The sequence below is a fragment of the Salmo trutta genome, chromosome 34, assembly GCF_901001165.1.
Source record: "Salmo trutta chromosome 34, fSalTru1.1, whole genome shotgun sequence".
In the NCBI taxonomy this organism is placed as follows: domain Eukaryota; kingdom Metazoa; phylum Chordata; class Actinopteri; order Salmoniformes; family Salmonidae; genus Salmo; species Salmo trutta.
Window position 1 is genome coordinate 9723728 of NC_042990.1, and position 26359 is coordinate 9750086.

At 40.8% G+C, this 26359-nt stretch overlaps 1 protein-coding gene across 1 annotated transcript; it reads right to left on the reverse strand.

Moving 5' to 3' along the window:
• Window positions 1–1900: 1900 nt before the first annotated feature.
• On the reverse strand, window positions 1901–21347 carry LOC115173521 (C-type lectin domain family 4 member M). Its single transcript, XM_029731689.1, has 6 exons — window positions 20994–21347; window positions 13320–13445; window positions 12475–12669; window positions 11034–11251; window positions 10291–10406; window positions 1901–2680 (listed from the first exon to the last, which is right to left on the reverse strand). Exons 1-6 carry the CDS (start codon window positions 21100–21102, stop codon window positions 2530–2532), a joined length of 915 nt encoding a protein of 304 aa, XP_029587549.1. The 5' UTR covers window positions 21103–21347; the 3' UTR covers window positions 1901–2529.
• Window positions 21348–26359: the final 5012 nt, after the last annotated feature.

The following is a 26359-nucleotide window of genomic DNA, read 5'->3' on the forward strand; positions in this document are numbered from 1 at the left end:
ACAAAAAATACAGTACCAGTCAAAAGTTTGGACACACAATTTAAGGGTTTTTCTTTATTTTATTTTTATTTTCTACATTGTAGAATAATAGTGAAGAAATCAAAACCATGAAACCGTGTTGTGACCAAAAATAGAGCAGGGCAAAATATATTTTATATTTGAGATTCTTCAAATTAGCCACCCTTTGCCTTGATGACAGCTTGGCACACTCTTGGCATTCTCTCAACCAGCTTCATGAGGTAGTCACCTGGAATGCATTTCAATTAACAGGTGTGCCTTGTTAAAAGTTAATTTATGGAATTTTCCTTCTTAATGCGTTTGAGCCAATCAGTTGTGTTGTGACAAGGTAGGGGTGGTATACAGAAGATAGCCCTATTTGGTAAAAGTCCATTTTATGGCAAGAACAGCTCAAATAAGCAAAAAGAAACGACAGTCCATCATTACTTTAAGACAGGAAGGTCAGTCAATCTGGAAAATGTCAAGAACTTTGAAAGTTTTATCAAGTGCAGTCTCAAATACCATCAAGCGATATGATGAAATTGGCTCTCATGAGGACCGCCACAGGAAAGGAAGAGTTACCTCTTGCTGCAGAGGATAAGTTCATTAGAGTTTCCAGCCTTAGAAATTGCAGCCCAAATAAATACTTCACAGAGTTCAAGTAACAGACACATCTCAACATTAACTGTTCAGAAGAGACTGTGTGAATCAAACCACTACTAAAGGACACCAATAAGAAGAAGGGACTTGCTTGGGCCAAGAAACACGAGCGATGGACATTAGCTGGTGGAAATTTGTCCTTTGGTCTGGAGACCAAATTGGAGATTTTTGTCTCCAACTGCCATGTCTTTGTGAGACCTGGTGTGGGTGAACGGATGATCCCCGCATGTGTATTTCCCACCGTAAAGCATGGAGGAGGAGGTGTGAAGGTGCTTTGCTGGTGACACTGTGTGTGATTTATTTAGAATTCAAGGCACACTTAACCAGCATGGTTACCACAGCAATCTGCAGCGATAAGCCATCCCATCTGGTTTTGGCTTAGTGGGACTATCATTTGTTTTGCAACAGGACAACAGGACAATGAACCACCTCCAGGCTGTGTAAGGGCTATTTTACCAAGGAGAGTGATGGAGTGCTGCATCAGATGACCTGGCCTCCCCAATCCCCTGACCTCAAGCAAATTGAGATGGTTCGCAGAGTGAAAGAAAAGCAGCCAACAAGTGCTCAGTACATGTGGGAACTCCTTCAAGACTGTTTAAAAAGCATACCAGGTGAAGCTGGTTGAGAGAATGCCACGAGTGTGCAAAGCTGTCATCAAGGCAAAGGGTGGCTATTTGAAGAATCTCAAATATATTTTGATTTGTTTAATACTTTTTTGGTTACTACATGACTCCATATGTATTATTTCATAGTTGTGATGTCTTCACTATTATTCTACAATGTAGACCGGTAGTGTATGCTTTTCATCGTAACAGCAAAGTAATTCTGTTTTTGAATTACCTGTAATAATTCTGAAAGCCCAATAAAGCCAAAAAGCTTCAAAATCTTGTTAGATTGTCCTAAATCTTGTACCATTTTTCTAGAATGATTTCACTCCACAGTATTCAAATAGCATAACACCCCACATGTAAATAGGTGAGGCAAAGCAATCATTTAGCAAACAAGTAACTTATACGCTAACTGTACACCTATATACACCTATTCTGTTATTTCCTTTGGCGATTGACAGCCCCAAACACTAATCACCTGGAGAACAACAAAGAAAAAGGACATACTCTATAACTGCGTCGGTCTAGACAGATTACCTTGGACTGGATGATCCTTTCCCAACACTAACCGTAACCACTAGAAGTAAAAATGTGTCGTCCAACAGAATATGTAATAGTAAATAGGCTTATAACTATTTTCCATTTTCAAATTTTTTATTGACAAAACCAATCAAATGTATTTGCATTGTTATGAATAGATCATAGATCATCTGTTTTATGAAAAACATTTACATAAATCATTTTTTTATATATACTTTTTTTCTTCTTCTATGAATCTAAATAACATGGCCATTGATTGACAGACATTGCTTTAGAAGGATTTTGAACTGTGGTGACCACTTCAATGGCACAATAGTAACTATATAAGATCCTCCTGGAGTAAAATTTTAATTGAAAAAGCAAATGAAAGTAGATACTAGTAAAGTAAAGCATTGCCCTTCAGACCTGATAATGCTGTAAAAGTCTACCAAAGTCTACGACAGGGGTGGCCAACCATCCTCCTGAAGAGCTACAGGTCTTGCAAGGTTTTGCTCTTGCCCTGCTCTAATACACCTGATTCTACTAATCAGCTGCTCATCCGAATCTTGGTTAGCTGAAACAGATGTGTTAGACCAGGGTTGGAGCAAAAAACCTGACTACCCAGTAGCTTTGCAGGTAAATGGTTGGTCATCACTGGTCTATCACTATGGACATTGACAGGAAGGAATTCTGGATCCAACACGAGGCTGGTAAGTACTTATCTCTAAGTAGCAGGAGCATAGGCCTACATCTCTATCTCACAGATGAAGGGCCAGTACATGTTGCATGGGGCGTCGTACCAGCTGCTCACCGCCTTGCGCTCCAGCTTGCGCGTCTTCACGATGTAGCCACAGTCTTCGTCAATGTGGTTGTTGGGCTCGCCCTCCTCCCAAAAGCTACACAGGGAGAAAAATGCTTTCATAAAAGAAAAACACAAATTCAACCAAACATCTCTTGGTATAATGTACATCATATACAAACAACATATATACACTACCGTTCAAAAGTTTGGGGTCACTTAGAAATGTCCTTGCTTTTGAAAGAAAAGCCATTTGTGTGCGCTACTGAACTGGGTTATCTGCAGTGCCTCTACAGGTCTCACTTTGTCTCAATGAGACAAAGCGTTATAAAGAAAGGTTAGATAAAAACTCTTGCATCATGTACCTTGCACAATAATGTACCATATTCTTCACTCTACCACTGCCGTCTTAATTGCAGCAGTAGTAAGGAAAGACGAAGCAGTGGAATATGTAAAAAAAAATATATTTATTAAGAAAAGAGGAAGAATAAAGGAAGAAATACTGAAGAATGGGAAGGAGGATCAGACAAGCAAAAAAAGAGGAAGGAGGTCATCTGAACAAACACAAAAAAGAATATCCTTTGAAAACACATTAAGAATGAGGAAGAGAGATCATATGATGACGACCAGGCTGACACAAATTTGAAGGAGGGGAGAAGAACATGGAGAAAACAAGTGAGGTTATGGCCCAATGAGGAAGGGAAACTGGGCCAAAGGGGAAAGGTTCTCTTTCAAAGTATGCATACCAAAACATACCAGTAAATGTGTGTATACACAGACTGTCCTGTCCTGTATTACTGAAGATCAATACTGTTGCTGCCTGAGCACACAGTCCTAGAGGTCAGTGTCCATATGAACTAGATCTAGGGTGACAACAAGCTATAGTAAGTTAGTAGCTGTTTCTGTTTTCAGAGTGGCTGCAGATCCATATTTTCTGGACCTTTCTTTCCGGAGACTAAAGGTCCCAAAGCCTTTTTTTCTTGTGTATTCTGACCTTGAATTTAAGCATGACAATAACATTTGCCCCCCCCAATACACGTGTAAATATTGGACTATAAATTATACTCTTGCTAAAATGGGTATTCTATTCTACTGCCATTTACTTTATGTTTATATTCTTATCTTTTATTATTTCTTATTGCTGCATTGCCGAGAAAGAACCTGCAAGTAAGACATTTCCTTGGAGGATGTACACCATGCCTATCCCATACATACGACTAATACAACTTGAAAGTATTCACCCGCTATTCGCTTGGGGTGGAGATCAAAGAAATGAAGATGTGGCGGAGGCGTGTCTAGTTAATTCCCTCGTAATTCCACCCCCTTTACACTCAATTAAACAATGAATAACGTTAAACAACCTGCTGGGTCCATGTGGAGAAACGTTATTTTTTATGATAGAAATAACAATTCTCCATGTACTGTAACTTACAAATTGATAAGAGGCTGAGCTATTGATAAGAGCTAGGTAAATGAGTAAGTCGTTTGGATAAGGTGATTGTAAATATAAATTATAATTGTTTTTGATCTATTTAACTTTATGATCGCTGGAGACAAATGTGAAACCAGTCAGCAAACTGAAGCATATCAACCATTTTTCTCTCATGCGGCCACAACTAAACAGCGTGCGCATCACTAGGCAAAATATCTGCTTTGATTGAAACAAAACACAGGTATGCTATAGTTTGTTAACACTATCTGCAAAAAAAATGTGCTCACTGTACAGAATTCGAAACAACACTGTACATAACTAAGAAGAGTATAATTTGAGATCAAATGATTTGGCGTGCAGATGCTGCGCGGACGTTTCACTGGTGAAGCTTAAAGAATGATCATACACGATTGACAGTGAGAAACGTGAAGGGAGGGTGACCACAAAAAATGTATGTGTAAAGTAGAGGTAAAGAAAGACAAATGCGCGAAACGTGATACAGATCTTTCAAGGGGATTCAGGGGGGCGGGGCGGGGGACGAACGGGGCGGTTATATGTATCCGGAGCCGCAGCCTTCTCTTTTCCCCTCTACCTGAGCTATAGGTAGTTATTTGGACCCATAGAAATAGAATGACTAGAATGGTCATTGCCATTCAAGTCAATGCTCTGTGATGGGTGGACCGGTGGCCATATTGAGTGTACCCATAGGAGTAAAGCAGGAAGTAATTTTATATCTGTGGTCCGAACAGTAGTTTGTAATAGCCTATTTATCCTGCATGTAGATCCATTGGGTTACACATTTTTTGTTATTTTTCTGTTTTATATTATTTCTTTATTTTGCAAACAAAGCACAGTCCTACATTTCACAAGTTTATTTTAAGTACAGTCATGTAGTAGAGAATATAGAGGTCAATTAGTTATCCATCTTGGTATAGTTATCCATCTTGGTAATCTTCATACTGTATTATGTACTAAACAGATTATATATCATCTATTATTATTTAAAATCCATTATCATAGTCCACTTAATAAGTTAAGTGGACGGAAAAACACATGGGAATATCACACACACCTGATGAAAAACACAGTCAAATGTACCATAACGTATTTCTATCTCAGATACAGATGGAAAACACAATGTAGAAACATAAATCTAATAATAACATATACCGTTTAGCAGATTCCTTTATCCAAAGCGACAGTCAGGTGTGCATACATTTTAAGGTGGTCGCGGAATTCAAACCTACTAGCGTTGCAAGTGCCATTCTCTACCAAATGAGGACCACAGAATGAACGAAAAACAGAAAAAAGTATAAATAAAGTTAAATGACTAATTTGTAAAAGATCATAGCCAACTACATTATGGGCCAGTTTCACAGACCCAGTTTAAGGCTTACAGTTGAAGGCTTAATTCTGGTTCATAAAACAAGAACTTTGTTGGTAAACTATTGAATCTTAAATAATTTAAGCCATGTCTATGAAGCCAAATGATTATTATTAGCATTGATTATATCTATATCTCAATATAATCCTGGGGCAGACTACTTAACTCAACACAGCATGACACGTTTAAATATACCAATGCATAAGTCTCTATGTAACACACCTGATTGATTGTTTCATCCACACAACTTTTACGACCTTACAGCCTGTTGAGCCTTGAGCCAAATATCAGCAGCCCTCTGTCTGAAAACAGACTGACCAATACCCAGGTTTACAGTGGTGCCAAACGTGTAGAGAGAGAGGACTGTGTAGAAGATATTTCTATTATTGTCAAAAGTTGTAAAGAAAAAGTCCTTGAAGACATAAAAGATGAGCCACAGAAAGCAAATGACGTAGAGAATTCCCTGCAGGGTCCCAGTAATGGTGGCCCTCATCTGACTGCGCAGACGGGGAGAGGAGAAGGGGCTGCCGCTCTCTTTCATGCTCTTCATGTGTCTGTGCAGGTAGCGCACAGTGGCACAGCTCGACCCAACTACCACACAGAGTCCAAAAAAGATGTATAGAATTTTCAAAACAAGACGTGTCCTCTCAGTGTAAAACAGGGCATTTGGAGAGGCAGACGCAGTGCTGTTCATTGACGTGTAAGTGCTGTTAGCATTTCCAGAGACATTGTTGAGTAAATCAACTATTGCTGGAATATGAAGAGAAATGTCAAACAAAAACAAGACCCTGTTGATAAACAGGACCCAGTAAATTATGATTTTGATGTTCCTCTTCACCCAGATGAAGAGAGCTTGCTGAGCAGGGACGATCTGGGTGTAGTAAAAGAAATTCAGCCAAACGGAGGTTGTCATACTAGTGGGGAAAGTGTACTCCACTAGCATATTAGTAGCAAGCCTGAGCTTCAGATGTTCCGTGAAGAGGAAATATTTCATTGCAATAAGAGAAACCAAGAAAACAATGGTGCAGCAAACTAAAGAGTCCAGTAGTGTCTTCATAGGCTGTTTGAGTCCCTCTCTGCCTCGCAGAGGACAGAGCAGGCAGAAGGCAAAAAATACGTTTGCAAATGCGCTGATTGCAATGAAAGTCACATTGACTCTGACAAACGTCAGGTTGTCCATCCCGACGTACTGATCCTGCAGTTCTGACAAGACAACGTTTATGCTTGCAGTGATATCTTGTCTTTAGATCTCTAGAAGCTCAAATGCCGCATTTGCATTGAACATGTGGAAACTAGGCCTAATGAGCTGCAAGTTACATTAGCCCAAAATGAGATAATGCAAATATAGAACATTGACAACATTGGGGAGGAGGGGTTGGGCTGCAAGTATTTGACAAACCCACTGAAATTGAACATTTCATCTTGAATGAAAGTTGTGCTGGGGTGGGGGGGGGGGGGCTATTCTTGACCCAGAAGTTCCATAGGTGCATCCCAGCTATCTTTCTAAGGCTGTGAACCTTAGGCAGCATGTTGATCGTCTCATAACAGTATACAGACTCTCTAGTAATCTTTTGGATGGCTCAGAGCATGCAGAAGGCAAAACATGAATTTGTCAGAATGCTATAGCACTAAAAAGTCCCATTTACAGCATATAAAAAGGCAGAGTCATCCATTGCGATCCTGTCCATCAATGCAAATGGGCAGGTGCTCAATGACACACGTGTAATGATGGACAAACAAATGGGTAGGGCCTACAGAATAGCACACGCCTGGGTATGAAAAACACAGTCAAATGAACCATAAGCTGTTTGCATCACAGGTACCAACTGCGAAAAAACATAGGACTAAGTAAACAACAAAAATGTGAAAAACGACATTAATATACTAATTTGTACAAGATAAAGCAGGTTCTCGTATTACATTAGGGCCACAGACCCAAATTAAGCAGGTATAGCTGAATCCTGGTTTACAGACTTATCTCCGTGCTGTTGGGCTGTTTGTTGCTACTTGGCTATCCGCCGAACTTTTCATTTTTAACTTTTAATACATCTACCAATGTCTTAGTTTTTGTCTTCGCTCAACTTTTTCATTCAACTTTTACCCCGGACGCTTTATCTGGACATGGTTCTACAGGACCTCCACCAGCCGAAAAACCTAAATAGTAACATTAACATGAACACTATGCGCATAGAACTGCACTCGTGAAGGTGGTAAATTACCTTTTAATGGCGTCAGACCAAGGCTCCGCATCTGTCCTCGTGCTCCTAGACCTGCTTTTGACACCATCGATCACCACATTATTTTGGAGATATTAGAAACCGTAATTGGTCTACACGGACAAGTTCTTGCCTGCTTTAGATCTTATCTCTCGGAAAGATATCAGTTAGTCTCTGTGGATGGTTTGTCCTCTGACAAATCAATTGTAAGTTTTGGCATTCCTCAAGGTTCCGTTTTAGGACCTCTATTGTTTTCACTATATATTCTACTTCTTGGTGATGTCATTCGGAAACACAATGTCAACTTTCACGACACACAGCTGTACACACAGCTTTACATTTTGATGAAACATGGTGAAGCTCCAAAATTGCCTACCCTGGAAGTGGAAGTGGATGGCAACAATTTTTTACTTTTAATCCATGCTATTGTCACTTCTAGATTAGACAACTGCAATGCTCTACTCTCCGTCTACCCGGATAAAGCACTAAATAAACTTCAGTTAGTGCTAAACATGGTTGCTAGAATCTTGAATAGAACCCCCCAAAATTATCATATTACTCCAGTGCTAACCTCTCTACACTGGCTTCCTGTTAAGGCTGGGGGTGATTTCAAGGTTTTACTACTAACCTACAAAACATTACATGGGCTACCTATCTCTCTGATTTGGTCCTGCCGTACATACCTTCACGTACAGATACGGTCACAAGATGCAGGCCTCCATATTGTCCCTAGAATTTCTAAGCAAACAGCTAGAGGCAGGGCTTTCTCTTATAGAGCTCAATATTTATGGAATGGTCTGCCTATCCATGTGAGAGACACAGACTCGGTCTCGACCTTTAAGTCTTTACTGTAGACTCATCTCTTCAGTAGGTCCTATGATTGAGTGTAGTCTGACGTAGGCGTGCGAAGGTGAACGGCAAGGCACTGGAGCGACGAACCGCCCTTACTGTCTCTGCCTGGCCAGCTCCCCTCTCTCCACTGGGATTCTCTGCCTCTGACACTATTACGGGGGCTGAGTCACTCGCTTACTAGTGCTCTTCCATGCCGTACCTAGGAGGGGTGCTCACTTGAGTGGGTTGAGTCACAGACGTGATCTTCCTGTCTGGTTTTGCGTCCCCTTCAGGCTTGTGCGGTGGAAGAGATCTCTGTGGGCTATACTCAGCCTTGTCTCAGAGTAGTAAGTTGGTGGTCTGTTGATATCCCTCTAGTGGTGTGGGGGCTGTGCTTTGGCAAAGTGGGTTGGGTTATATCCTGCCTGGTTGGTCCTGTCCGGGGGTATCATCTCAGCCTCCAGTATCTATGCTGCAATAGTCTATGTGCTGGGGGGCTAGGGTCAGTTTGTTATAGCTGGTGTAAGTTTCCTGTCTTATCCGGTGTCCTGTGTGAATTTAAGTATGCTCCCTCTAATTCTCTCTCTCTCCCTCTCCACTCGGAGGACCTGAGCCCTAGGATCATGCCTCAGGACTATCTGGCCTGATGACTCTTGTCTGTCTCCAGTTCACCTGGTCGTGCTGCTGCTCCAGTTTCAACTGTTCTGCCTGCGGCTATGGAACCCTGACCTTTTCACTGGACGTGTTACCTTGTCCCGGACCTGCTGTTTTCGACTCTCTCTCTCTCTCTCTCTCTCTACCGCACCTGCTGTTTCGATCTCTGAATGCTTGGCTATGAAAAGGCAACTGACATTTACTCCTGAGGTACTGACCTGTTGCAACCACTGCTGGTTATCTATGAATGTTTGATCATCTTGAAGAACATTCTGGCCTTAATAGCCATGTACTCTTATAATCTCCACCCGGCACAGCCAGAAGAGGACTGGCCACCCCTCAGAGCCTGGTTCCTCTCTAGGTTTATTCCTAGGTTCCTGCCTTTCTATGGAGTTTTTCCTAGCCATCGTGATTCTACATCTGCATTGCTTGCTGTTTGAGGTTTTAGGCTGGGTTTCTGTAAAGCACTTTGTGACATTTGCTGATGTAAAAAGGGCTTTATAAATACATTTGATTGATTGATTAATGAACCTCACCTAATCGTGGTTTACATGCTTAGTCAGACCTATGGTCTGTGATTCAATATTTTTTTAATGAACCACCATAGTCCAGGGATAATATAGGCCATGTGTATGAAGCCAATCATTTAGTGTTGATTGAATCCAATATAATCCTGGGGTAGTTTTAGGGCTCTACTCAACCAGATCTGCTTTAGCAGACATCGGCATAGCGGTTGTTTTGGCGGTGTCGGAGTTGGAACTGCTTTAGCTGTCCTGGCATTATACCTAAAGCAGGCATTGCTATTGGCTGCAGGGAGTCACATGAACAGAAATCCCATGCAGCCTTGTTTACAAGTTGGAACACTAGAACGTGAGATGTAATCTACACCTCCATTATGATGATAGAAACCCTTCTTATTTAATTTCAGGATTTTTGAATTTATTTCTATACAGCTTGCACTTTCTCGCTCTGAACTTCTAATGTGAGTAGGGTGGGTGTGACAATGATAGCAAGAGCAGCGATATGATGGCTCCAACGCAGTTCTACCTCTGACACTCCGCCAAAACATCCCGCTATGCGGGTGTCTGCTATCGCCAGTTAACGCCTGATCTAATTGAATCGAGGCCTTAATCTGCATCCACAAAACCCGCCCACATTTTTGTTGTAGCCCAGCAAAGCCAAAAACTTACCCCCCGACCAATTTGGTTCCATCGACCCAAAGCCAGTCTGCCTCAGCCGTCTCGTCACTGATTCCAAACCAGTAGGCATTCCAGTGGCCCCGAGGTAACTGGTTCCACAGAAACGTCTATAACAGGAGACATGATTACATTGGGATGTGACAATGTCTATAGCAGGAGACATGATTACATTGGGATGTGACAATGTCTATTGCAGGAGACATGATTACATTGGGATGTGACAATGTCTGTAGCAGGAGACATGATTACATTGGGATGTGACAATGTCTATAGCAGGAGACATGATTACATTGGGATGTGACAATGTCTGTAGCAGGAGACAAGATTACATTGGGATGTGAATGAAGACGTCTATAACAGCAGACAAGATTACATTGGGATGTGAATGATGACGTCTATAACAGCAGACAAGATTAAAGAACATTCCCTCAATTATTCCATTCTAGCAGGAGAAATTGGTTTAGACTATTATCATGAACCCCAATACTCTCTTGTTGACATTGGACTTTACCTTCCCTATTGATTGGTTATTTCCAGCCTTGCCAGATATTTGAGAAAATCAACAAAAATCCACCACATCCCTCTTCCTCTACTCTCTTTCCCTCACTCTGTTTCCCACCCTCCTTCTTTCTCCCTTTTCCTACCTCTCTTTCCATCTTTAACTCCACCCCCTTCTCCCCTTCTCTCTCTTCCCCTCTTCCCTCATCCCTGCCTCTCTCTCCCATCTCTCTCACCTGTTCCTCAGCAGTGTGTATGATGGCCAGGTGTCCTCCTTTATCCTTGCACCAGGTCTGGCTGTACGGCCAGCTCATACTCCTGGTGGAGATGTAGTAGCAGCTTCTGTTGAACACCAGCCAGTCCGGAGGACAGGTTAGTGGGGTTGAAGAGGGCAATGGGGTTGACTTAGGTGCCAGTGGAGATGGGAGTAATGGGGGTGATGTTTGCTCTGGTTCTGTCATACACAGCAGAAGGTAGGCTTTAGATCGACAGCAAATGTTTGATTTACTTCGGCATCACGTCACACAGGGGCGCAACTTTGGTTTTAGAAGTGGAGGGGACATATATGGGATCAATATCATACCAAATGTGTTCGCAAAAGTAAATCACCAATCCACAAATGCAAATGACTTTCCACAAATGTAAATCACATTCCACAAATGTAAATCACCAATCCACAAATGTAAATCACCAATCCACAAATGTAAATCACTTTCCACAAATGTAAATCACCAATCCACAAATGTAAATCACCAATCCACAAATGTAAATCACTTTCCACTAATGCAATTCACTGTCCACAAACAAACACCTTTTGATTTGTATTTATAAATCGAGGGCCTTAAGTAAAATCACTGCCATAAAGATTTTCACATAGGAGAGATATGCGCAAACATGACAGATCTGGAAAACCTGCAACTCCATATTTGGAAGGGCTTAGGTCACCTGACTTTTGGCAGGGATTTAACGACAAGAAAAAGACAAGAAGTTCTCACTCATAGACAAGAAGTTCTCACACGTAGAAAAAAGTTATCACGGTAGAAAGCGATTTGTAGTCGTAGAAAAAAGGTTTGTACCCATATAGAATGCGATTTCTATAAATTGCTGGCAGCCTCTCGTTCGGCCATGTTGATGCCTGCCTTTCAAGGCTGCAGAAATGTATAGTATGGTAACCATAATATGTTACCCATATGTGTAACCATAGTATGTCCAACGTAAATAATCGAAACCCTTGCCCTAGATTACTTTATATTTGCACCACTATTGTGGTGTATTTACATGTTTAGAAAGTGATTTACATTTGTGGATAGTAATTTACATTTGTGGATTGGTGATTTACATTTTTGGAAAGTGATTTATATTTGTGGATTGGTGATTTACATTTGTGAAGACATTTGGCATGATATTGATCCCATAGACATAACTTATTTTCTTTTTTTTATCCAGTCGGATAAACACTCCAAACAGCCTACCCAACTGCTCGGAGGCGTCCGCATGGTCCTAAAGCACAACTTTGCCTCGTTTTGAATCACATTCCAATGATAAAACTGGGGGGACAAAAATGCAATTTCAGAATGGGGGGGGCATGTCCCCGTCCCCAATGAAAGTTGCACCCCTGATGTCATGACACACACACACACACACACACACACACACACACACACACACACAGCTGACCTGATTTGGCCAACCTAGCCAGAAGTTCATCTCTCTCCTTCACAAGGTCTTCTTTCTCCATCTGCAATTTGCTCAGGGCTTCAGTCAGGGTGGTCACATTGGTGGTCTGCCTCTGCATCTGGATTTGACCACCAGAGTCATTCTGAGGCAGAGGAGCCGGATGCTCATTGCGCAAGCTCTGATTAAGGTTCTTATCTGAGAGGAAGACAAGAAGCAGGGGACTTCACTCCAAAGCATCCAGGAAAAACAACAAGTCTTTAAAGAATGGAAGGCAAAGACAAAGTATAAGATGAGTGTAGGGCAGATGTGTCGAGGTTCCTTTGATAAGGCTAGTTGAACTTGGCAGCCATAAGTCATAGGAAGGTATCCCCATAGAACAAAACAAGCAAATGTCTATTCATTAACGAGCTGAGTATGAAATCGTCAACTGCGGCCCTAAGATTTGTTCAGGATAAGATTTGTTCAGGAGCACCGATCACTGACTCAACACCGCTTTTTGACCTCACACTTTGTCAGTGTGCAAGTAGAGTTTCATATCAGTTGTTTTATGCAGGTTGCATTTACTGGGGTGACACATGTACTGGAGACATACAATCTGATTTTAAAACTAACCTTAACCACAATGCTAACCTTATGACTAACCCTTGGGACCGTTGAGATTTGGGAAATAAATGATACAACACAAATAAGTATCTGGTAACACTTAAACTTTGTTGGCTGGGGAAGACATGTTTCACAATGTAATTCCCCGACAGCCCCACACACTGCATTCAGATTCCATGAGCCCACCCCCTAATTGGGACACTACGGTACATCAGGAAGTGGTTGTGTGTTTGATTACTCACAGTGGGTGCTCACAGCGATGACTGACAGCAGCAAGACAGCGCAGAGTGTGGCCAGGCAGCCCGTGGCTAACCTGTAGGGCCCTTGGCCACTCTGTCTGGAGCCTGCTCTCAGTGAGGGAACAGACACTGTTATGGAGGAAACAGAGAAGTACATGACACCAGTGTATTGAGCTATGTTTCAGTTGAAAATGTTGGTGCTAATTGCCCTGTATGCAGTTTTGGGGGGCTTTGTGCACCGGAAACACTTGATGGCACAGTCAGATACTATACTACAGCCTACTGTCTGCAGGTGGGCAACATGCTTACACTGAAACAACATGCTTACACTGAAATCTTCTCCGAATTTCAACTAATCCTACAGACAAAGAAACATATATGTGTTTAAAAAAATGTTTTATAGACTTCATCAATCAATATACAAAGTATGGAAAATAAGTATGAAATCAAAAACTATTAAGTATAATTGAGAGAGAGGTGCTATGACATGCCATGTCAAGCCTAAATACATGGAGTATACAAAACTGACCAGATGAATCCAGGTGAAAGCTATGATTCCTTATTGATGTCACTTGTTAAATCCACTTCAATCAGTGTAGATGAAATGGAGGAGACAAGTTAAAGAAGGATTTTTAAGCCTTGAGACAATTGAGACATGGATTGTGTATGTGTGCCATTGAGAGGGTGAATGAGCAAGACAAAAGATTTAAGTGCCTTTGAATGGGGTATGGTAGTAGGTGCCAGGTGCGCTAAAACAACGTTGGAGGCAGCTTATGTTAGAGAAATAAACATAAAATTATCTGGCAACAGCTCTGGTGGACATTCCTGCAGTCAGCGTGCCAATTGCACGCTCCCTCAAAACTTGAGACACTTGTGGCATTGTGTTGTGTGACAAAACATTTTAAAGTGGCCTTTTATTGTCACCAGCACAAGGTGCACCTGTGTAGAGGCTGCTGCCCTAGACTTGGAATCATTGGCCACTTTAATAATGGAACACTAGTCACTTTAATAATGTTTAAATAATGTTTACATACTGCTTTACTTATCTCAAATGTATATATGTATTCTATTCTACTGTATTTTAGTCAATACCACTCTGACATTGCTCAATCTAATATTTATATATTTCTTATTTCCATTCTTTTACTTTTAGATTTGTTTGTATTTTTGTGAATTGTTAGATACTATTGCATTGTTGGAGTTAGGAACACAAGCATTTCACTACACCCGCAATAACATCTGCTAAATATGTGTATGTGACCAATAAAATTTGATTTGGTATTTTATTAGGATCCCCATTTGCTGTTGCAAAAGCAGCAGCTACTCTTCCTGGGGTCCACACAAAACATGAAACATAATACAGAATGACATAATACAGAACAACATTAGACAAGAACAGAACAACGTACATTTTTATAAAGACACACGTAGTCTACATATCAATGCATACACACAAAATATCTAGGTCAAATAGGGGAGAGGCGTTGTGCCGCGAGGTGTTGCTTTATCTGTTTTTTGAAACCAGGTTTGTTGTTTATTTGAGCAATATGAGATGTAAGGAAGTTCCATGCAATAAGGGCTCTATATAATACTGTACGTTTTCTTGAAATTGTTCTTGATTTTGGGATTATGAAAAGACTCCTGGTGGCATGTCTGGTGGAATAAGTGTGTGTGTCAGAGCTGTGTGTAAATTGACTATGCAAACAATTTGGGATTTTCAACACATTGTTTCTTATAAAAAGAAGAAGTGATGCAGTCAGTCTCTCCTCATCTCTTAGCCAAGAGAGACTGGCATGCATAGTATTTATATCAGCCCTCTGATTACAATTAAGAGCAAAACGTGCCGCTCTGTTCTGGGCCAGCTGCAGCTTAACTAGATCTTTCCTTGCCGCACTGGACCACACGACTGGACAATTATCAAGATTCGACAAAACTAGAGCCTGCAGAACTTGCTTTTTGGAGTGTGGTGTCAAAAAAGCTGAGCATTTCTTTATTACGCCTAGACTACTCCCTATCTTTGCAACCATTGAATGTTTTGACAATGACAATTTACAATTTAAGGAAACACCAAGTAATTTAGTCTCCTCAACTTGTTCAACAGCCACACCATTCATTACCAGATTCAGCTGAGGTCTAGCACTTAAGGAATGACTTGTACCAAATACAATGCTCTTAGTTTTAGAGATGTTCAGGACCAGTTTATTACTGGCCACCTATTCCAAAACAGACTGCAACTCTTTGTTAAGGGTTTCAGTGACTTCATTAGCTGTGGTTGCTGATGCGTATATGGTTGAATCATCAGCATACATGGACACATATGCTTTGTTTAAAGCCAGTGGCAGGTCATTGGTAAAAATATAAAAGAGTAGAGGGTCTAGAAAGCTGCCCTGCGGTACACCACACTTTGCATTTTTGACATTAGACGCTTCCATTGAAGAGAACCCTTTGAGTTCTATTAGATAGATACCTCTGAATTCACGATCTGGCAGAGGTTGAAAAGCCATAGCACATAAGTTTTTTCAACAACAGGTTATGGTCAATAATATCAATGGCTGCTCTGAAATCTAACAGTACAGCTCCCACAATCTTCTTATTATCAATTTCTTTCAACCAATCATCAGTCATTTGTGTCAGTGCAGTACATGTAGATGTCACACCCTGATCAGTTTCACCTGTCTTCGTTATTGTTGCTTGTTTTCCCAGTGTATTTGTCCCTGTGTTTCCTGTCTGTCTGTGCCAGTTTGTCTTGTATGTTTCCAAGTCAACCAGCGGGTTTCCCGTTCTCCTGCTTTTTACATTCTCCTTTTTCTAGTCCTCCCAGTTTTGACACTTGCCTGTTTTCTGGACTTTGTACCCGCCTGCCTGACCATTCTGCCTGCTTTGACAACGAGCCTGTCTGCCACTCTGTACCTCCTGGACTCTGATCTGGTTTTGACCTTTTGCCTGTCCACGACCACTCTTGCTTACCCCTTTGGATTAATAAACATTGTAAGACTCCAACCATCTGCCTCCTGTGTCTGCATCTGGGTCTCACCTTGTGGTATGATAGTTGAGTGCCCTTCTATAAGCATGCTGAAAATCACCTGTCGTTCATTTGTTTACAGAGAAATAGCATTGTATTTGGTTAAACATATTTTTTTCTAACAGCTTGCTAAGAGCTGGCAGCAAGCTTATAGGTCTGCTGTTAGAACCAGTAAAGGCCGCTTTACCACTCTTGGGTAGCGGAATTACTTTGGCTTACCTCCAGGCCCGAGGACAAAGACTTTCCTCTAGGCTCAGATTAAAAATATGACAGGTAGGAGTGGCTATAGAGTCAGCTACCATCCTCAGTAGCTTTCCATCTAAGTTGTCAATGCCAGGAGGTTTGTCATTATTGATCATTAACAATAATTTTCCACCACTCCCACACTAACTTTACAAAACTCAAACTTGCACTGCTTTTCTTTCATTATTTGTTTTTTTATGCATGAATATAATTGCTCACTGTTTGTCGTGGGCATTTCCTGCATAAGTCTGCCCACTTTGCCAATGAAATACTCATTAAAATAATTGGCAACATCAAATGGTTTTGTGATGAATAAGCCATCTGATTCGATGAAAGATGGAGTTGAATTTGTCTTTCTGCCCATAATTTCATTTAAAGTAATCAAGTTTTTTTCCATCATTCTTTATATCATTGATCTTGGCTTCATAATAACGTTTCTTCTTTTTGTTGAGTTTAGTCACATTTCTCAATTTTTAAGCCAGTCAGATGTACAGCCAGACTTATTAGCCACTCATTTTGCCCCATCTCTTTCAACCATACAGTTTTTCAATTCCTCATCAATCCATGGAGCCTTAACAGTTCTAACAGTCAGTTTCTTAACAGGTGCATGTTTATCAATTGGAAGAAGCAATTTCAGAAATGCATCAAGTGCAGCGTCTGGATGCTCCTCATTTATCACATCAGACATCAGACCAACAAATATTTTTAACATCAAGAGTCACAGCAAAATCTTTTGTATGATCTCTCATACACTGTTTTAGGCCCAGCTGTTCGAAATTTGGCTTTCCTGGTTATAGCCACTATATTGTGATCACTGCATCCAATGGGTACGGATACAGCTTTAGAACAAAGTTCTACAGCATTAGTAAAAATGTGATTGATACATGTGGATGATCTTGTTCCTGTAGTGTTTGTAAACACCCTGGTAGGTTGAGTAATAACCTGAACCAGATTACAGGCACTGGTTACAGTAAGAAGCTTCCTCATGAGTGGACAGCTTGATGAAAACCAGTCAATATTCAGGTCCCCAAGAAAGTAGACCTCTCTGTTTACATCACATACACTATCAAGCATTTCACATATTATTTAGATACTGACTGTTAGCACTTGGTGGCCTATAGCAACACCCCACTATGAGCGTCAATATAGCAACACCCCCACTTTGAGCGTCATTGCTCAAAATGGTACGCAGCATCATCTGGATATGTGTGTGTAACCGATGTGAAATGGCTAGTTAGTTAGCGGTGGTGCGCGCTAGTAGCATTTCAATCGGTGACGTCACTCGCTCTGAGACTTGAAGTAGGGTTTCCCCTTGCGTCGTAAGGGCCGTGGCTTTTGTGGCGCGATGGGTAACGATGCTTCGTGGGGTGTCAGTTGTTGACATGTGCAAGGGTCCCTGGTTCGAGCCCAGGTTGGGGCAAAGAGAGGGACGGAACCTACACTGTTACATGTGCAACAAAAGTTCAACATTCATCTTCTGGAACCATTTCTGTCAAGCCGTCTACGCACACAGTTTGACACATACATTTGATAAATTCAACACATGCACCAAACAGAACACACTGCAACTGCAACGCAATGCTGCAAGGCAAACGCAGCGTTCCATTGGAAATGAATGTACTTCTGGTGTACCAAAATGCCATCACACTGTCGGTGTAATCGAGGCGTGAATGTACTTCTACAGTACCAAAATGCAATGACTGTCGGTGTGATCAAGACGTTATTTGTGCTTATTTGTTTGAACTCTGTTTACATGCAATTGTTAAGGCCAACAGTTTTCACAGATGACTTCAGCGTTGTGAAAAACCTTCCTTAGCAAAATATAGCTAACTTCCTTTTCTTGTACTTGCCTCTCATCCGACTGGTGTTAGCTAGCTACAAGTGCTGTTGCTGCGCAACCCAAGTGCTTTGATCTGGTTTTAGAACTCTGAGATTCAGCTGAAAAGATGTTAGCATTGTCAGAATTGCTACAAAAAGGAAGCAGCACATCGTTGGTTCTTAATGGACAGAAATGATCATGTGAGAGGATAAATTATACATGTTATCATAACTGTTGCCGCTACAAACTTATTCAGTCTGAAAGGTGGTAAGTCTAATTGTCACTTTATGGACACTGTCGTCGTGTTCTTATCCAACGTCTATGTTGAGCTAGGTCAGGGCAATAATTATATTTTTTCTTCTAACACGGAACCCAAACCGGCTGCGCGCGTGCGCCATCGTGCATACATTTATTTTATCCCCCCACACCAAACGCGATCACAACACTCAGGTTAAAATATCAATACAAACCCTCTGAACCAATTACATTAATTTGGGGACAGGTCGAAAAGCATTAAACATGTATCGCAATTTAGCTAGCTAGCTTGCACATGCTAGCTAATTTGTCCTATTTAGCTAGCTTGCTGTTGCTAGCTAATTTGTCATGGGATATAAACATTGAGTTGTTATTTTACCTGAAATGCACAAGGTCCTCTACTCCGACAATTAATCCACACATAAAACGGTCAACCGAATCGTTTCTAGTCATCTCTCCTCCTTCCAGGCTTTTTCATCTTTGAACTTATATGGTGACTGGCATCTAAACTTTCATAGTATTACCAAGACGACCGGCAAAACAGTTCGTCTTTCAATCACCCACGTGGGTATAACCAATGAGGAGATGGCACGTGAGTACCTGCTTTTATAAACCAATGAGGAGATGGAAGAGGCAGGACTTGCAGCGCGATCTGCGTCAGAAATAGGACTGACTTCTATTTTAGCACTTGGCAACGCAGATGCTCGTTGGCGCGCACGAGCAGTGTGGGTGCAATAATTGAATAACATGGATTTTTTTATTTATTTTGCAACGCTCGCGCACGCGACGTTTGCGGTCTGGTCAGCATGTAACGCTAACACTATGTTGTTCTCGGTAATGGCCGGACGGTTGAATCGACATTGATGTTATGTTGACTTAGATATGATGGTAGGGCGATTTTCATGTAACATTGAGCTTCAACCAATGCATAGAGTATTGTGGGTGCGACTGCATTTTTTATGTGGTTTGCACAAAAAGAAAAAAGGGTTAAAATAAAATGAGAATTTTATCATCCTTGAAATATAGCCCTACTGATTGGAATACACAATTGTTATTGTAGGTGTTTGAGAAGGAAACAGGCTACTGGCTACTAATCATTAGGTATTGTATACACCCTATCAATTGAATTCTGTACTTGTAGAATTGTTGAAGAACTGTTGATTTGATGTTTGTTTGAGCCAACTGTTAAAAGAAGAACAGAAGTTATGTAAAGAAGAAAACTCGTGACTATTCTGCTCTTCTGTGTTGCTAGTTGCCTACCTCTCGCCCCCCCCCCCCCCCCATGATACACAAAATGCCTGTTGTTGAATCACATTTCCCATAATATTTGTAATGCAGGATTATGGTTGTTGATATTCTAGGTCAGGAAATTAAACATGTCCACGCAAATGTGCAATGATTACACAAAGAACATTTATCTTGTTGTTAAATGTCATGAGTATGTTTGAACGATTCGTTGCTTACCGCACCCCGGGGTAGGAGGATTCCAGGAAAACTACATGGGCTGAATGGGAAAGGGGTGTAGCTTTAGAGTTTGGAGAAAATTCCCCATTTTAGATAGGATTCCTGTAAATAATATTTCCTGTGGTGCACTGTATGTACTCAGTATTTTCACATCTGTTTCTCGGGGAACCCAGCTGTTGCAGCAATGGTTTGGAGATTAGTTGACTAGTTCAATCAGGAACGCTAGTGCTGGAATGCAACTGATGGGGGTGCCAGATGAACAGATTGACACATTTTCAAATTGAAAATATTTTCACGTCGCAATATTAAGGCCACAGCACGCGAATATTTTTTTTTCACATTAGACGCAAGATTTTATTGAACTAACATCTCTTGATAAAGAACTATTGCTTTTCAGAACTTCTGATAGTTCTATAATATTATACGATTATATAATTATTTTACTTTTAGCTATGGTGTCAGATACGTGGGAGGAAGCATATTGAATATGAATTAGAAGCGGTGTTTATTCTATTGAGTTGATTGGACAATAAGGTAATGATGCAAGACAGACATGGCAACCCTGAGAGAACTTTATTGTGAACGCAATACACATCATGCCTGGGTGAACACTGCATAACCAAAGTAACTACCGAAACTTTACCATGTAAAAACCTTCATATCAGACTCTCTTTGCTGGAAATTATGCATATTGTTTTTGTCATGTTGTAGTCACATTTAATTCAATTGTGTTCTTGTCCGACAAGCCATACAGGTAAAAACATGAAGGCTATTTCCAATTCCTGCTGCTTTCGTTACTGTATCATTTTAGATCATTTGTATAATTTCCCTAAATAATTTTTTTGGTACGATAAACACTTTTTTATGTTCTTACCCGCGTGCACTTCATGACCGCGCAGCTCTGAATCGTCCAAATATTGACTATCTTTGTCGATAAGTTTAGAATACATCCCATCGCATGCTGTTGATCCCATATCCACCATCTCGCCTCTCGCACGGTGATCCTCGTCAATAAGAAACTGATTCAGCAGCTAGAGCTAGACTATTGTGATTCTACCCCAGTCACAATTTATGTGAATGCGAGGTGAAAATAAACAGAGAATTCAGCAAGGGGTGGGGAGCATGTTTTGGAATGTAGCATGGACATTGGACAACAAGAATAATGACGTTTCTGATTGTTTTAAACTCGTGTCTGTTCAACATTGCGCAGTTTCATGTGCCTGGAGCAATTTATTGGCCAATGATGTTATTACATAATAATGACATAGGTGCATTGCCATACATAGGCAGTTTTTGCATTTTTTTTAATGACAATTCTGGAGAAAAAAACGTATTACAAAATGTGCAAAATATGTCAATTTATTATATCAAACGTCTGGAAATTATTTTATAGATTACCTATCAGAATTTAAAAAAAGGTAATATACTGTACTATTTAATACACCATTAATTAACTATTAAAGTAGAATATAAGATTAGTAGCCTATGTATCGTTTTGTGTTTTTTATGTCTGTTTTGTGGGACATTTAATAGGACTAATTTACACTGAACAAAAATATAAATGCAACATGTAAAATGTTGGTCCCAGAAATTGTATTTCTCTAAAATGTTGTGCACAAATTTGTTTACATCCCTGTTAGTGAGCATATCTCATTTGCCTAGATAATCCATCCACCTGACAGGTGTGGCATATCAAGAAACTGTTTAAAGATCATTACACAGGTGCACCTTGTGCTGGGTTCAATAAAAGGCCACTCTTAAATGTGCAGTTTTGTCACACAACATAATGTCACAGATGTCTCAAGTTTTGAGGGAGCATGCAATTGGCATGCTGACTGCAGGAATATCCACCAGAGCTGTTGCCAGAGAATCTAATGTTAATTTCTCTACCATAAACTGCCTCCAATGTCATTTTAGATAATTTGGCAGTACGTCCAACCGGCCTCACAACCGCACACCACATGTATGGCATCATGTGGGTGAGCGGTTTTCCAGAGTGCCCTATGGTGGCAGTGGGGTATGGGCAGGCATAAGCTATAGACAGCGAACACAATTGCATTTTATCGTTGCCAATTTTAATTCACAGAAATACTGTGACGAGATCCTGATGCCCATTGTGAGGCCCATATTTTTTAAGGTATCTGTAACCAACAGATGCATATCTGTATTCCCTGTCATATGAAATCCATAGATTAGGGCCTAATGAATTTATTTCAATTGACTGATTTCCTTATATGAACTGTAACTCAGTAAAATCGTTGAAATTGTTGCATGTTGCGTTTACATTTTTGTTCAGTATATATACAGTGCAATCAATATACTACAGATTATGATTAGCAGAGTGCACAACTCTTCTTGAAAATGATTTAAAACGGTTCCATGTAGGCTATTGTAAAAAAAAAAAAATGGTGTATTTTTTTTCTGTAGTTATTTTCCTGTGATCAGCCACTAGAGTGCACCACTAGCCTTTAAAATGCTTTCATGTACAGCGGGTACAGTTGGCTATAAACATTGTACAGCTACGGTAATAATGCACTTCTGTAAACAGTTTTATTTCCATGACTGAGTCTGAGGTCAAATTTTTCCTGTAGGTGAACTACTGTCTATTTATTAAAGGTGTGTACAATGAATTGACTATTAGTTGACTGACAAATGTGGAAAGGGAGTTGTATAGGTCTACACACACATTGCATACAACAACTAAATTGATAAATCATGAATGTTTTTTCAGCATTGATTCAAATCCGCAGACCTTATTCTTGTGTAGTGTTTTCACTTTGGATGAGAAGGGGGTCGCTGGTGTATCAAAAGGAAAGTGGTGGGCGTGTGGAAAGGAGTGGGCGTATAGAGAGGAGTGGGCGTGCCGAAAACGCTCTGCTGTAGGTTAGACGGTCTTGATTGAGGAGGGTTTTTTTCCGTCAGTTTCTTACCACCCAAGCGAGAGTTTGGACTTCCGTTTTTAAGCCAAAAGATGAGTCTCTTAGTTTTACACAAAGAATTGTACATATGATACTGACGATTGTTTATTTTTTATTAAAAGTATTTATGATGGGTGTACTGTCACCCTGATATTGGCTACTAGGTAGCTACTTCCCACGCAGTTGCCGGACCGTAGTGCTTGTCAAGCGGGAGCGAAGGGCACTTTGTCCCGGTGTTGCCATTCATGCCCTCTCTATAGAGTAGTAGACTTTATGTAGGCTATGTATCAAGGTGACATCTACAGTGCATTCGGAAAGTATTCAGACCCCTTGACTTTTTCCACATTTTGTTACATTACAGCCTTATTCTAAAATGGATTCAAAAAATGTTCCTCATCAATCTACACACAATACCCCATAATGACAAAGCTAAAATATTTTTTTTGAAATGTTTGAAAACAACAACTGAAATATCACATTTACATAAGAATTCAGACCCTTAGTACTTTGTTGAAGCACCTTTGGCAGCGATTACAGCCTTGAGTCTTCTTGGGTATGGCGCTACAAGCTTGGCACACCTGTATTTGGGGAGTTTCTCCCATTCTTCTCTGCAGATCCTCTCACGCTCTGTCAGGTTGGATGGGGAGCGTCGCTGCACAGCTATTTTTAGGTTTGTCCCGAGATGTTCGATCGGGTTCCAGTCCGGGCTCAGGCTGGGCCACTCAAGGACATTCAGAGACTTATACCAAAGCCACTCCTGCATTGTCTTGGCTATGTGCTTAGGGTCGTTGTCCTGTTGGAAGGTGAATCTTCGCCCCAGTCTGAAGTCCTGAGTGCTCTGGAGCAGGTTTTCATCAAGGATCTCTCTGTACTTTGCTCCGTTCATCTTTCCCTCGATCCTGACTAGTCTCCCAGTCCCTGCTGCTGAAAAACATCTCCATAGCATGATGTTGCCACCACCATGTTTCACCGTAGGGATGGTGCCAGGTTTCCTCCAGATGTGACGCTTGGCATTCAGAGTTCAATCTTGGTTTCATCAGACCAGAGAATCTTATTTCTCATGGTCTGAGAGTCCTTTAGGTGCCTTTTGGCAAACTCCAAGCGGGCTGTCATGTGCCTTTTACTGAGGAATGGCTTCTGTCTGGCCACTCTATCATAAAGTCTTGATTGGTGGAGAGCTGCAGAGATGGTTATGATTCTTCTGGAAGGTTCTACAATCTCCACAGAGGAACTCTGGAGCTCTGTCGGAGTGACCATCGGGTTCTTCGTCACCTCCCTGACCAAGGTCTTCTCCCCCGATTGCTCAGTTTGGCCGGGCGACCAGCTCTAGGAAGAGTTTTGGTGGTTCCAAACTTCTTCCATTTAAGAATGATTGAGGCCACTGTGTTCTTGGGGACCTTCAATGATACAGAAATGTTTTGGTACCTTTTCCCCGATCTGTGCCTTGATACAATTATGTCTCGGAGCTCTACGGACAATTTCTTTGACATCATGGCTCGGTTTTTGCTCTGACATGCACTGTCAACTGTGGGACCTTATATAGACAGGTGTGTGCCTTTCCAAATCATGTCCAATCAATTGAATTTACCACAGTTGCACTCCAATTACGTTGTAGAAACATCTCAAGGATGATCAATGGAAACAGGATGCACCTGAGCTCAATTTCGAGTCTCATAGCAAAGTGTCTGAATACTTATTTAAATAAGGTATGTGTTTTTTATTTTTAATATATTTGCAAAAAATTCTGAATACCTGTTTTTGCTTTGTCCTTATGGGGTGTAGATTGATGAGGAAAGAATTTAATTTAATCCATTTTAGAATAAGGCTGTAAGGTAACAAAATGTAGAAAAGGTTTTTTGCTATTGGATTAAAGGTAGTTAAAATGACTAAATGATGATCCAATCACAGAAGGTTCTCATGGTATTTCTCAAACAACTTGCATGAAAGACTCAGGGGTGAAATATGTGTGGATCCCCAAATGAATGCACAATCAATGGTTCTGAACATAAGACAGTGTCATTACTAGTGTTATCAGTTTTGAGTTTTTTTAATTCAATACCTGCTTGTGGAAAAAGCACCAAAGCGATTAATGAAATACTGTAATGATAAAAATTCAATGTGTTTAGGTGATCTTTGTGTATGTGTGTGTGTGTGTATGTGTGTGTGTACATGTGTACCTTTAACTTACATTGTGTAGGCTTACTGGATTACACATTACATTGAACCAGACAGTATCAAAAGGTTAACTCCCTTTTTTTGTATATGTTACTGTGTCACTAAATCTTCTCAAATCAGAATGATGTGTAATACTCCCCTGGATTCATTCACTATCTGGAAGTTGGCCATGTCAAAATAGATATGGGAAGTGGGTGACTCCTTTCAAGGGAATGCTGTTCTTGCTTACTTTAGGATGTTGAGTAATACTGTATGTGTTTGGGAGTGGGGAAGGGATTGGGAAATGTCACAGTGTGTTCCTGGTACTATTATAAACCATTACAAGCCTGCCAGAATGTGTGTGTTCCTACTACTGCTTTGAAGCAACTGATAGAATGCAGGGGAGTTACAGTGACACAGGGGGAAATTTTTACCATTAGGCTACACTACTTTAGGGCCTAGCTAGCTAGTCTGCCCAAGAAAGACTGAAGCCAAGCAAACCTACAGTTGAAGTCGGAAGTTTACATACACCTTAGCCAAATACATTCAAACTCAGTTTTTCACAATTCCTGACATTTAATCCTAGTAAAAATTCCCCGTCTTAGGTCAGTTATGATCACCACTTTAGTTTAACAATGTGAAAATGTCAGAATAATAGTAGAGAGAATGATTTATTTCAGCTTGTATTTCTTTCATCACATTCCTAGTGGGTCAGAAGTTTACATACACTCAATTAGTATTTGGTAGCATTGCCTTTAAATTGTTTAACTTGGGTCAAACGTTTTGGGTAGCCTTCCACAAGCTTCCCACAGTAAGTTGGGTGAATTTTGGCCCATTCATCCTGACAGAACTCCTGACTGATGTCTTGAGATGTTGCTTCAATATATCCACCAAATTTTCCTCCTCATGATGCCATGTATTTTGTGAAGTGTACCAGTCCCTCCTGCAGCAAAGCATCTACACAACATGATGCTGCCACCCTTGTGCTTCACGGTTGGGATGGTGTTCTTCGGCTTGCAAGCTTCCCCCCTTTTCCTCTAAACATAACGCTGGTCATTATGGCCAAACAGTTCTATTTTGGTTTCATCAGACCAGAGGACATTTCTCCAAAAAGTACGATCTTTGTCCCCATGTCCAGTTGTAAACCGTAGTCAGGCTTTTTTTTATG

Coding starts and splice junctions, on each gene's coding strand:
- LOC115173521 (XM_029731689.1), bottom strand. CDS start 21,102: ATGGTGGATATGGGATCAACAGCATGCGATGGGATGTATTCTAAACTT. Junction 12,670..13,319: donor CATCGCTGTGAGCACCCACT/GTGAGTAATCAA, acceptor TCTTCCTCTCAG/ATAAGAACCTTAATCAGAGC. Junction 10,407..11,033: donor TACACACTGCTGAGGAACAG/GTGAGAGAGATG, acceptor CTCCTGTTATAG/ACGTTTCTGTGGAACCAGTT.